Source organism: Gopherus flavomarginatus, chromosome 4 (assembly GCF_025201925.1).
Source record: "Gopherus flavomarginatus isolate rGopFla2 chromosome 4, rGopFla2.mat.asm, whole genome shotgun sequence".
Classification (NCBI taxonomy): domain Eukaryota; kingdom Metazoa; phylum Chordata; order Testudines; family Testudinidae; genus Gopherus; species Gopherus flavomarginatus.
Window position 1 is genome coordinate 200,153,832 of NC_066620.1, and position 13,557 is coordinate 200,167,388.

At 40.2% G+C, this 13,557-nt stretch overlaps 1 protein-coding gene across 3 annotated transcripts in view; it reads left to right on the top strand.

The window, feature by feature from the left end:
• The window catches only part of UBXN2A (UBX domain protein 2A), a 28,353-nt gene that overhangs the window by 8,316 nt on the left and 6,480 nt on the right, over positions 1–13,557 (top strand). For all 3 annotated transcript variants that reach the window (XR_007774039.1, XM_050950989.1, XM_050950988.1), the window contains 2 exons: positions 8,526–8,639; positions 10,863–10,993. Coding sequence is in view for 2 of the 3 variants with exons in the window: in XM_050950989.1 (XP_050806946.1) it covers positions 8,526–8,639; positions 10,863–10,993 (245 nt within the window). In the remaining variant the exon portion in view is untranslated. The remainder of the gene's footprint in view (positions 1–8,525; positions 8,640–10,862; positions 10,994–13,557) is intronic.

The window sequence follows — 13,557 nt, forward strand, 5'->3', positions numbered from 1 at the left end:
GAAGATAATGTATCAATAGTAACTGCCAAGCAGACTTCCATGTGGAAATCATCTGGTTAGCTAGGAGAACTTGACATGGAGACCAGATCCTGTGGAACTGGAGTAATGAACCCTTTGTTCTCAAGAATGATGGAAAAGCATGCGGAAGAGCATCCCAACAGCAGTGTATAGCAGAGAGGAATATGCAACCCAAGGTTTTGACATTGGACAGAGTTGAGAGAGAGTGCCATAATGGTGTATACATGTCCCCTCCAAAATGTATTGAACTCATTTTATGGTGTGTCTAAACTAGTTGAAGAAAACTTCACTATGCTAATGAGAGTAATAGTGAAGTCTTCACACATTTTAATTTAAAAAAGTAGTAATTCAATACTAACTGGGATTCTAAAAGTCTATTGATCAGTTTTGAACTACTTAAGTGTCTGGAAAACTGGTTAAAGTAACTTTAGTGAAATCAGTGTAAGAGTGTCCACCTCAAGGATTTAGGTGAATCAGTTTGTACACTGATTAAATAAGTGCAATTTATTTTTGGGTAGATAAGGCCTAAATGGACAGTGAGCAGATGAGAAATGAGATGTGACAGTGGGATGCTTTGCACTGGTCTGTAGCTCCATGTGTCTTGTCTCTGTCTCACACTCTCTATCGTTGCATGGGGATTGGAAGGGACAGGACTTAATAGGCTTTTTGGACTAAGGAAATTCCAAGGAAGAATTTGGAGGAGGCAAGGGTCTTGCTACTGTGCCTTCACATGTAAAAAGTATTTGTAAGGGACTGTAATTTGGTTGGGTGTCCTACTCTCTTTAGGTGGAGCATGCCCACTGCTCGAAGGCGAGCGTTAGCTACCACCAATTTGGTATACTTAATATACCCTCTCTACACACACACACACACACACACTTCCCCCACCAATCATACATCATTTGAACACCTAATATGTCTATTTTGATGTGAGGGATTATGTTGTTCCATTACCATAGAAACAGGGATAAACAATGACACCATCAGTATGTTTAAATATTTGCATTCATTCCTATTAGTTTTATGACTGTATTTCAAGACATAAAACTGGATTTCTTTGGGACCTCAAAGCATCACAACAGCTATCTAAAAGGTAAAACAAAATCTAATAATGCATGTGTACAGGTATCATTGAAATGTAATAGCGCTGGTGATACTTTTAGTCAACATCACAATCATCTTATTCATCAGCATGACTCTGTCAAAAGTGTGTGGGTGACCACAGTCCTCATTGACTTGGCATGTACACAGTTCTGTGCAGCAAAGATTGTTCTAACTACAGACATGATTGATTATGCAGTGACCCCAGACTGGTACAAGCACAAATAAGATCTTGTAGAAACTCAGATGCCATTGGGCCCTTGAATACAGGAAGTAGTTCATCATCCATATTTTTCCATCCATGTTGCAATGGTAATCCAATATCTGGTTTACCTATGTGTAAAGAAATCCAAATCATTGTTTGTCAAGATGCTCTTTTGATATGTTCTTCAAAACTCTCCTCATGTGGTGGGAGTTTGGCCACTGACTTTTTTCCTGTTTGATGCCTAGATTGAGGTTTAAGCAATTCGGGTCTCTGTGGGTCTTTTATTTCTCGCTCTTGTCATACAGCACTGCACCAGCCATTTCTTCATTTGAAAGCTGTTCACCAGGCTCACTTGCCAGGAGAACATCCACAAAACGTTTGGATAACTTAAATTCCTGCAGCAGATGACTAGCAGCTTGAATAGCATCAGCTAATTTTATTGTGCTGCATAAAATAATCATAGACTCACTTGTCCTTGCTGTGCATGGAATGAATTTGCAGAAACTGTGGCTGTTTTTTTTCTTTTCTTTTCTTTTTTCTAAACTTGCCGGTAATTTGCTGTTGGAATACCTTGCAGTTTTTACATCTGAGGAAAGTAGGGTTTTATTCCTTTGTAGCAGCTTGGACAGAAGACCCTTTTTATAGATAAAATCATTGACTCTTCAGTGTCATAAAGTGACTCTTGTTACAGTGTAACTAGATGGTTTGCTTTAAGATTAATTTTACTCAAGTAGGAAGAAAGGCCATGTTGAGTGATTAGACTGCATCTTTGACAATTAAGTCTTCTGCACAATGTCATCTCATCTTTGAAGTATTGCCTTTCTTATATTGTTTGCTCTCTCAAATGCTTCTATTTTATGAAGTGGTGGTGGTATTGGTCCCAGGATATTAGAGAGACAAGGTGGGTGAGGTAATATCTTTTATTGGACTAGTTTCTGTTGATGAGAGAGATAAGCTTTTGAGCTTTCACAGTGCTTTTCTTTAGGTCTTCATTTTCTCAACCACCTTGTCTCTCTGTTTTATTGAAGCTTTTCATGTTTTTTTTTCTCAAGCAAACAATGCAACAGGACCAATGGCAGGAACACTGCTTGCTCTGGTGGCTATAGAAGCAGGTGAACATATGCTCTCTGATCAGATTCAGAGTCTGTTTTCTTTCTTAGTTCAATACAACTCTGACGTGCAATGTTCTACTTGCTTGTGTATTTCTAAAAGCAACGTCTGTGATAGAATATTGGTTGCACATCATCTAAACTAGAAAACTAATCCAGTAGCTGCCTGTCATAACTGTAAAGGAAAGGGAACAGCCTTCTTGTGTACAATACTGTAAAATTCCCTCCTGGCCAGAGACACCAAAATCCTTTTACCTGTAAAGGACTTAAGAAGCTCAGGTAACCTGGCTGACACCTGACCCAAAGGACCAATAAGTGGACAAGATACTTTCAAATCTTGGGGCAGGGGTCGGGGGGGGGCATTTGTTTGTGTGCTCTCTTGTTTTGGGGTTGTTTGCTCCTGGGACTAAGAGGGACCAGAGCCCTCCAAATTCATGCCCCCCAAATCTTTCTGAACCAGTCTCTCATATTTCAAACTTGTAAGTAACAGCCAGGCAAGGCTTGTTAGTTCTGTCTTTGTTTTCTCAACTTGTAAATGTTCCTTTTGGTTAAGAGGATTTACCTCTGTTTGCTGTAACTTTGAACCTAAGGCTAGAGGGGGTTCCTCTGGGCTCTATGCTTCTGATTACCCTGTAAAGTTGTTTTCCATCCTGATTTTACAGAGATGACTTACCTTTTTCTTTAAAAGTCTTCTTTAAGAACCCGACTGATTTTTTTCCCCTTGTTTTAAGATTCAAGGGGTTTGGATCTGCACTCACTAGGGATTGGTGGGGGGGGGGGGGGGGGAAGGGGGGGAATGGTTAATTTCTCCTTGTTCTAAGATCCAAGGATTTGGATTTGTGTTCACTAGGAACTTGGTGGAGAAGTCTCTCAAGGCTGCTGGGGGGAAGGTATACAGAGTTTCCCAAATAACTCTTAAAGGATTTGGGTGGTGGCAGTAAAACCAGATCTAAGCTGGTAATTAAGCTTAGAAGTTCTCATACAGGTCCCTACAACTGTACCCTAGAGTTCAGAGTGAGGAAGGAGCCTTCACACTGCCAATACAATTAGTCTCTCTTGGCTTTTGCTGCCGGCACCACAGAGTTCTGCCCAGCACTGGTTGCTTCGGACAGGTTTACATTCTTTCGATTTTTTTTTCTTTTTTTCTTGACAAATAGCATACTTCTCAAAGTTTGTGGAGTCTCTTTTTCTCAAGTTTTTTGTAGCCTCATGTCTACATATTCTGTAACTTCCCTGTAGAGGTAAAATACCCCAAGTATATTGTTAGTAATGCAACACCACTACCTCAATTTTTTATTTTGTACAGTATACAGATTTGTGTTAAATTAGATAAGAACAAAAGAATGGCCCTACTGGGTCAGACCAAAGGTCCATCTAGCCCAGTATCCTGTTTTCCGACAGTGGCCAGTGCCAGGTGCCCCAAAAGGAATGAACAGAACAGGTAATCATCAAGTGATCCATTCCCTGTCGCTCATTCCCAGCTTCTCGCAAACAGACACTAGGGACACTATTCCTGCCAGTCCTGGCTAATAGCCATTAATGGACCTAACCTCCATGAATTTATCTAGTTCTTTATTTGAAACCTGTTATGGACTTGGCCTTCACAACATCCTCTGGCAAGGAGTTCCACAGGTTGACTGTGCATTGTGTGAAGAAATACTTCCTTTTGTTTGTTTTAAACCTGCTGCGTATTAATTTCATTGGGTGACCCCTAGCTCTTGTGTTATGAGAAGTAGTAAACAACACTTCCTTATCTACTTTCTCTACACCAGTCATGATTTTACAGACCCCAATCATATTTCCCCTTAGTTGTCTGTCTGTTTTCCAAGCTGAAAAGTTCGTCTTATTAATCTCCTCATATGGAAGCCATTCCATACCCCTAATCATTTTTTATTTTTTTTTTTGGTGCCCTTTTCTGAACCTTTTCCAATTCCTTTTTTTTTGTTTTTTTTTTTCTTTAAGATGGAGCGGCCACATCTGCACACAGTATTCAAGATGTGGGCGTACCATGGATTTATATAGAGGCAACATGATATTTTCTGTCCTATTTTCTATCTCCTTCTTAATTATTCCCAGCATTCTGTTCGCTTTTTTGACTGCCGCTGCACGTTGAATGGATGTTTTCAGAGAACTACCCTCAATGACTCCAAAATCTTTCTTTAGTAGTAACAGCTAATTTAGACCCCATCATTTTATATTTATAGTTGGGAGTATGCTTTCCAATGTGCATTAGTTTGCATTTATCAACATTTAAATTTCATCTTCCATTTTGTTGCCCAGTCACCCAGTTTTGAGAGATCCTTTTGTAGCTCTTCGCAGTCTGCCTGGGTCTTAAGTATCTTTAGTAATTTTGTGTCATCTGCAAATCTTGCCACCTCACTGTTTACCCCTTTTTCCAGATCATTTATGAATATGTTAAATAGGACTGGTCCCAGAACAGACCCCTGGGGGACACCACTATTTACCTCTCTCCAGTCTGAAAACTAACCATTTATATCTACCCTTTGTTTCCTATATTTTAACCAGTTACCAATCCAAGAGAGGACCTTCCCTCTTATCCTGTGTTACCTTACTTTGCATAAGAGCCTTTGGTGAGGGACCTTGTCAAAGGCTTTCTGAAAATCGAAGTACACTGGATCTCCTTGGTCCACATGCTTGTTGACCTCCTCAAAGAACTCTAGTAGATTGGTGAGGCATGATTTCCCTTTACTAAAACCATGTTGAGTCTTCCTCAACAAATTTTATGTTCATCTATATGTCTGACAATATTGTTCTTTATTATAGTTTCAACCAGTTTGCCTGGTACTGAAGTCAGGCTTACAGGCCTGTAGTTAGTATGTTAGTATGAAAATTGCTATTTTTGTTTAATCAGCACTTCGACTGAATCCCAGTATGAAGCAGTGTATTATCTCTAATACTGCCCTATGCATAATTGTCACTGAATTTAAAAAGTTTCTAGAGTATTTCAAAAGCTGATGTGCAGGCATAGGCAATTACATATTAAAACTTTCTACTAGGCAGAGTAGATGCTACGTTTTTATGTACCATATCTTACAAATGGAGAAGTATTACATTACAAATTAACATGCAGTACAAACTATGGGCATGCAAGCTACTGCTGCTAGTGCACAACCTTAGGTGTGAGATTGATCTGATCACCAAATCTCAATTGAAAATATAGAAAACTATTATACGCACTTGTCAGATATTTTTACAGTTAAGAATGTGATGTGAAAACAATTCATGTTGGTATACTGCAAAATGTTGTTCGCCTTTTTTGCTAACCAGCATCATTTCTGGGGAAAAAATAGTTGCTCATGCAAAACCAATAAAAAATCTTTTCATACATTGTTGTTTGGTAACTGACCAATTAAACACTACATTAAGGTGTTGAAATGAACTTAAACAGTAAAAACTGTAGTCATAGTCATATTGCAGTGTTTCTAGAATTGTGCAAAAAATGACACTTTTTTTTTTCTCAGTTTGGATACCATTGTTTCACCTTTCCTACAGGCTTATGGCACCACTTGACAGCTCCATGTCATACCTCATCTAAATGTAGATTAAAATAAGCTTTCAAATGATACATAATATTGGTGCGTGTAGAGCGAGTACTTAAAACTCCAAAAATGGCCCTTTATTTTTTTTTTTTTTTGAGACTTGCCATATGCCTATTGTGCATGCTGCAAATTGCTGTTCTTCCCGTAAATAGGCTTATTTACAGGGGGGGAGGAGGGAAGTCATGGGGCAAGCAAAGAGGGATTCTTCTAATCAAACAGCTTTTAAGAGAACTGTTTGCATAACTAATACTGTGTAGGTTTGGCACACACTTCTGATTTGACACAACTTCAAACCTAATTCACATGAATTTCCAGTTAGTTGAAAACTGATTTGAATTCTGCACTGGTACTTAATATTTTATATACTGTAAGTGTGGCCAACTGCCCACATACCTGTCAAGACTATTTAATTTCAGTAGTCAGTAGACTTGGATGACCAAACACCTTTTAAAATGCCATACATACTATCTGAATACACTCCAGGTCAAATCCTCCTCCAAGTCTCATTGACATTGGAAAGATGCATTAGGCAGTAGTACAAAGTCTACAAATTAGACAGATTTAAATAAGCTTTTGAAATAGTCAAATGTGCTCTGGCAATATTTTAAATGACTTGTGGATTATGAAAGCTTACTCTGTATCCGTTCATGAAAGAACAAAGATTCTTTGTATATCTGGATTCCCCAGGGTATAAATTGTCTGTCTAAAGGAATTTTTTTTCATGACACATACTACTTCTGGTCTGGATAAAAGATTGCTGTATGTATTCTCTCCAATACCCTTACTTTGAAAAGTCATCCAGAATAGGTAGGACAAGGCTCTAGTTGAATAAACTCCCAATTGGACATGTTAGTTCTGGTACTTGGACTTCCAGCTTGAGTGCCTGGGTTCTCAACCTGGGGATCATCCATTGGTATCTGGCAGTTGGGTTCCCTTTGCCCAACCCAAACTGCTAAATGGAAGCAGAGTTCCAGAATGGGGAGTTCTGCTATGGAAAAGTGGGTACCAGTATAAAAGAGATTGAGCCACTTCACAAGAGCATCCAGTTTAGCTTCTGACACAGAGATCTTTCAACTGAGCAGCATAAAATCCCCAAAGCTGCCTGTGTAGATCATGCTACAATGGTGCCTTAATAAATTTGGGTTTGAATTCCTCTCAGGGAGGGTCACAAATTCTGCAAGTCACAAACATCATAAGATGCTGTAGCACAGCGGTTCTCAAACTTTTGTGCTGGTGACCCCTTTCACATAGCAAGACTCTGGATGCAACCACTCCTTATAAATTAAAGACATTTTTATATATTTAACACCATTATAAATGCTGGAGGCAAAGCAAGGTTTGAGGTGGAGGCTGACAGCTCATGATTTCCCCCCTGATGAAATAACCTCGTGATCCCCTGAGGAGTCCCGACCTTTAGTTTGAGAACCTCTGGTGTAGCAAGCAGTCTCTAGCGACTGTACTCCTGGTAGTGATATCTGCCAGGAGGGTCAATGAGATTCCAGTCCTGACCGTTTCTTATGGTTGAAGTGACTGTTTTTTGTGGTGTGTGGGTTGTTTTTTTTTTTTCATCTACCTTCTAAATTTCCTCAAAGTTGTCCGACTTTAGCCTTAGTCAATCAATCAGCTGAACTGCATTTTCCCTTGACTGCTAGATTTATGTAGCTTAGCTTCTCCTGGTAATTTTAGTTGTGGAAAAGGGGTCGTGTCCTCTGTAAGCAGGGCTAAAGTCTTACCTACGTCTTCTAGATTTGTGGTCTATGGAGACAAGGGTAGAAGTAGATTCAGTGGATCAAACCTTTGCATATAAAACTGTTATGAGCTTGTGGGACAACTACACTCAGGCTACTTACCAGTAAGTATAATTTTTCTGTCTAATAGTCTATGTTTATATAGCAACTTTTATCTAAAGATTTGTCAAGCACTTGACAAACATGACTCACAGTACCCCTGTTAGGAAGGTGACTATTATTACAGATGGCAAACAAACAGGCTTCAAGTGGCTTGTTCAAGATTACAGAGCAAATCAGCCAGAGATGGGAATTAGCTGCAGAAATCCTGTGCTCTAACTTCTGTCTCGACTACACCTCTCAAAATTCAAGTGAAAGCAGAATGTTGAATAATGCAAAACCTAGGATTCTAGATCTAGCATTTCTTAAGATAAGAGTTGTTCAATAACTTTTTAGTGGCCACAATGTGGCATGGGGTGGAAGATGAAGATGGTAACTGGAGTAATGTGGTTGATAAAATCTTGCCCTGTGAACTTTAACACAGGCATTTTACCATTCTGATTCTGCTTTTCAGAGGTGCAAGGTCTTCTGCTGTCAGGTCTAGAAATGAAGATATTTAGAAATTAGAAATGTCATTTTTGTCCCTTGCTGTTGCTGTGTTTTGTGCTGGCACTGGCCCAAGATGGATTATAGCGAGACTTGTGCTGTTGTAATTTTCAGTCCCTTGAGTGGATGAGCTAAAATCATAAGGAGATGCTAGTATATTGAGTTGTTTTCCGATGACTTCATTGTTTTTACTTCACAGGCTGATATAATTATTAAACTATGGAAAAATGGATTTACAGTAAATGACGGTGAACTCAGAAGCTACAGAGATGTTGCAAACCAGCAGTTCTTGGATTCAATTAAAAAAGGGCAAGTGAGCTTTGTCTACTGAGCCAGATTCTGTTAATGTACTTTGTACATTATACTCTAATGCTGCATGACCTTGTAACACAGTTGCTTTGCTTATACACTGCAACAGCTCTATATGAATTTATACTGCTGTTGTCTAAACTGGGCATTAAGGGTATCTCTGCACTGCAGCTGGAAGGTATGATTGCCAGCACAGGTAGACGGACTCATGCTGGCTCAACTTGAGCTAGCACACTGAAAAATAGCAGTGTAGCTGCTGTGGCACTGTTGGCAGCTCAGGTTAGTCACCTGAATCCAAGCCTGCCCTACTCCCTGGGTCTGAGCCCAAGCTGCTTGCTGCCTGTACCAGAACCTACCTTGCTATCTTTAGCATGTTAGCTTAAGCTGAGCTAGCACAAGTTTATCTACCCATGCTGGGAATCACACCTCCCAGTTGCAGTGAAACCTAATCTAATGCCTGTTAAATTGACATAGCTATATTGCCCAGGGCTTTGAAAAATTGTGTGCCCTGTGCAACATAGTTACATTGACTTAACCCCCATTGTAGATGCATATAAGAAGAGTTCTGTCGACCCAGCTGCCACCTGTCAGAGAGGTGAATTAAGCACATTGAGGGGAAAAAAAAAAACTCTTCTGTCAATCTGGGAACCATCTACAGTACGGTGCTGCAGCACCATAGCTGTGGCACTATAGCTGCTGTAGCGTAGACATATTCTAACACTGCAAGAATTAATGTCCAACCACCATAGTAGCTTTTAGATGCTCACTCAGAATCCTGAAATAGACGAAACAGAATCCATGCCTTGAAGATCTTACTCTAAAGGTACAATACAGAATAGAGGACAAGACCAAGTGCCTGCCAGTAGTTTGATTAACTTGAGTATAGACCAGGCAGTACTCAAGAGGTGCTTTCATTGTGGTTGTGGATACTCAGCCTGGTCAAGTTTGAGGCATATTGGTGGGACATTTGTGGAGGGACATCTGCGGCCACTGCCCACTAATTTTTTTGTAAAACTTAAGGTTGGTCAGGGTTTGTCATTTACCTCCCCCCCCATTCACTGTTTAACCAAAATCTCACGGTAAGCTTTTTTTACAGCTATATGAATTTATTTAGTCATTGTCTTTTAAATTACAAATCCTTCCTTTCCACATTGTTTCAGGTCTAATTCAGTGTTAGCAGCACTTCAAAAACATTTTCATAAATATACTATAAAATCATTCTCCTCTGTGACTGCAACATACAAGAATACGTGTTCCTATCCATAATTATAAGCAGCCTGTCATTAGCTGGGGAAGTACACAACTCTGAATCTATAAATATCCATATGCTGCTAGGGGAAGCGGGGGCGGGGGGAGGTAAAGTGGACAAGCTTATCTTCTAGTGAAATAATTACGAGCTGTGAGCTTTCAGATGGTCCCTGGAAGGTAGTTAAATGTGAATAGAATATTGCTAGCCAAACAGTGTTTAATTCACTAAAGATCATAGATATTAGTGATCCTCCATAGAAAATACTAAAATGCCTACCTTGTTTTGCTTAGTCTGTAGTTATCCTTGTTAATCAAATGGGTTTCCGTACTATCTGTCTTAAAAAGGAATTCTGTGTCAAAGGTGGTCTTTATCCCATTACCAAAGAATTAACGTGCTGTAATGTCTCGTACACCTCTACCCCAATATAATGCCACCCGATATAACACGAATTCGGTTAGAACATGGTAAAGCAGCTCTCTGGGGGGAGGGGCTGCACGCTCTGGTGGATCAAAGCAGTTTCAATATAATGTGGTTTCACCTATAATGCGGTAAGATTTTTTGGCTCCTGAGAACAGCGTTATATTGGGGTAGAGGTGTATTAATATTTCACAATTTTTATTAAAGATACTGGTGTTACTTTTTGTAGTGTTTTGATACTTCATGATATCTTTTTAAAACTGAACTATAGTTTACACAATACCCATGATGTGTTCTCTTTGCTTTTTTCACTTCCTAGTTACCTCACAATTCAGTAATTTGCAATGGATGCATATCTCATTAGTGTGATTTACAGATTATGCTGAGTATGTGTTAGTGATGCTGCAACTATTTTACTAACTCCTTTTGTATGGATGAACCAGCCAAATGTTAGTCAGAGCTGTGTTTCAGTTTTTAGACCACATATAATTACTGTCTTCTCTTCACATACAGAGAGCCTTATTTTAATTTTGTCCATATGGTTGTTTTTTTAAAAGGGAGTTGCCATTTGAGTTACAAAAGACTTTTGATGATGATGTGGATGTGAAGGTGGAAGATAAGAAAGACGAGATATATGTATTAAAGAAGCCAATATTTCACCCCTTTTCTGGACAAGGTTACCGGTTAGGCAGGTGAGTGATCTGATGGGATGTATGCCTTCTGAGTGGGTTGACATAGGGAAATGATAACTTAGCATACAAAGAATGAAGATATATCTATAGTAGTATTTTCTCCAATGATGCTATCCTGCCATACAAGGATTTAAATAGAAACACTGAATTTACTCTTTAAAGGCAACTATGCAAGACGCAGTCTATGAAGAAAAGGTGAATATGACATTCACTTAGAGGTTAGGACTACAAAGGGCAAGAGTATCTCAACTAAATGAGCAAATTCCTTGGTATTGAGCCATGTAATTTGTCCCAGTAAAATAGTGTTTAAAATTACATCAGACCATACATTAAACTGATTTATTTTTCTTTTTTAATCTCCATCTCTTTAGTGCAGAAATTCTAGTGATAGTTTTTAAAACTAGACTGATCTTATAAACACTACAAATGGCATTGTGGTTTAGAGGATTGATCCTGAGGCTAGATGCCCCAGGAGCTTTTGAATGCTAAACCCAGAGATGCTACTTGAGTGCTGATCTGGGGACCTCTCTACCTTAGTTTCTCTATCCCTAAAATAGGGATATTGCTTACCACAGGGGGGCACTGTGCAGATCATCAGCACAATCCTTTGACGAATGTAACTATGTATGTGCCTTTTATTTCCAATAACCAGTCTAAAAATATCCCAACTGATAGTTGCTCTTATGATTCTAAGTGAATTAGTGAGAACTCTGCTCTAAAATACTGTAAATGAAATAGATTTTTTTTATAACCCTGATTGGGCCTGATTGTTAGCTAAGTCCTTGCCTCAGAGTCCATAATTAACACTTGTTGTTAATTCGATTGAAGTTATATCAATGCTCCAGATTGTTTGTTTCACACAAATTAAACTGCCTGTTAAAATGATGTCTGTAGATATGGAGGGAGAAATAGCAATGGCAAAACTTTGGGCAAATAAAAGTAGCCACCAAAATTGAGATGAATAGGAAAAGCAAAATCTGGCCTGAATAGTGCTGGAATTTGTTTCAACGGTTGAGACAGATTGCTGACTTAACTCAACAACTCTGCCTCTTACCACTTATTTGTTGTGCTTTGTCATGCGTACACCACAAGGGTGGGCAAACTACAGCCCGCAGGCTGGATCCGGCCCATCAGGGCTTTGGATCCAGCCCACAGGATTGCCACCCGTGTGGTGCCATGGGCCCTGTGCCACTCCCGGAAGCGCTGGCACCATGTCCCTGTGGCCCCTGGAGGAGGAGGGGCAGAGGGCTCCGCGTACTGCCCTCACCTGTGGGTACTTCCCCCAGAGCTCCTACTGGTCAGGAATGGGGAACCGCAGCCAATGGGAGCTTTGGGGTAGGTACCCACAAGCGAGGGCAGCACGCTGACCCCTCTGCTCCTCCTCCCCCAGGGGCTGCAGGGATGTGCCGGCCGCTTCCGGGAGAGGTGCGAGGCAAGGGCAGGTAAGTGGCTCCAGGCCAGAGCCTGCACCCTGAACCCCTCCTGCATCCCAACGCTGTTCCCTGAGCCCCCTCCTGCACTCCACATCCTCTCCTCTGCCCCAGTCCCTTGCCTTGAATCCCATCCTGTACACCGCACTTCCTCCCGCACCCTGCCCCAGCCCTACATTCATGGCCCTGCATGCAATTTCTCTACCCAGATATGGCTCTCGGGCCAAAAAGTTTGCCCACCCCTGCTATTTCAAGTAGTGATCCTGCCTTCCAACAGACAAACTAAAATCTGGAAACATGCTATTCTTAAATGTCTGTGTGTTCTGTTTACTAGTTTCATACAATGAAACATGCTCAGCCTGTTTGTTCAAGTTTGTAAGTTAAAATGTCTTGTTTTTTTTTCCTGTTAGTCGAATCAATGGTATACTGCAGCTTGTCTTGATAAAAGTAGTAAATATCATGCTAGTCTTGGAAACCTAAGCAATACTTGGGGGTGAGTGGGTTGGGTGTCATGCACTTGCCTTCATAAATTAACAGTTGCTATCCCATAGAATGTTATGATTCATTAAGGCAGATACTCATTACTACTGAGAGAAAGGATGCTATTTTCACTGATATATAGGAAGGGACAGAATTCCTAAGGTGAATCGTAGGCTATTAATGCTGTAGTCCAGGATCTGCTCCAGTGTGACTTCAGCTGCACTATACAATTTAGGTCTGGCCTACACTAAAAAAGTTAGGTTGACCCATCTACGTCTTTCAAAGATGTGAAAAATTCACATTCCTGAATAGTGTAGTTAAACTGACCTAACACCCAGTGTAGACAGAGCTAGGTCGACGGGAGAACCCCTCCCATCGGCATAGGTAGTGTTTAGACTGAAACGCTACTGCACAGCTGTGATGTTTCAAGTGTAGACAAGCCTTTACTCTCCACACTTGCAGTTTTTTGTAGTTTACCAAGGGAATTGTAGAAAGAACCAAACATACAACTGGACAGCCTCCTTAAACTTGTGACTGATATGCAGAGTGTGTTTAAAGCTTCTTTTATTAATATCCAGCAATCCTAATAGACATGCTACCAACACTTCTGATGGGATAATTTTTAGCCCCAACAATGGAAGATGTGGTAGGGCA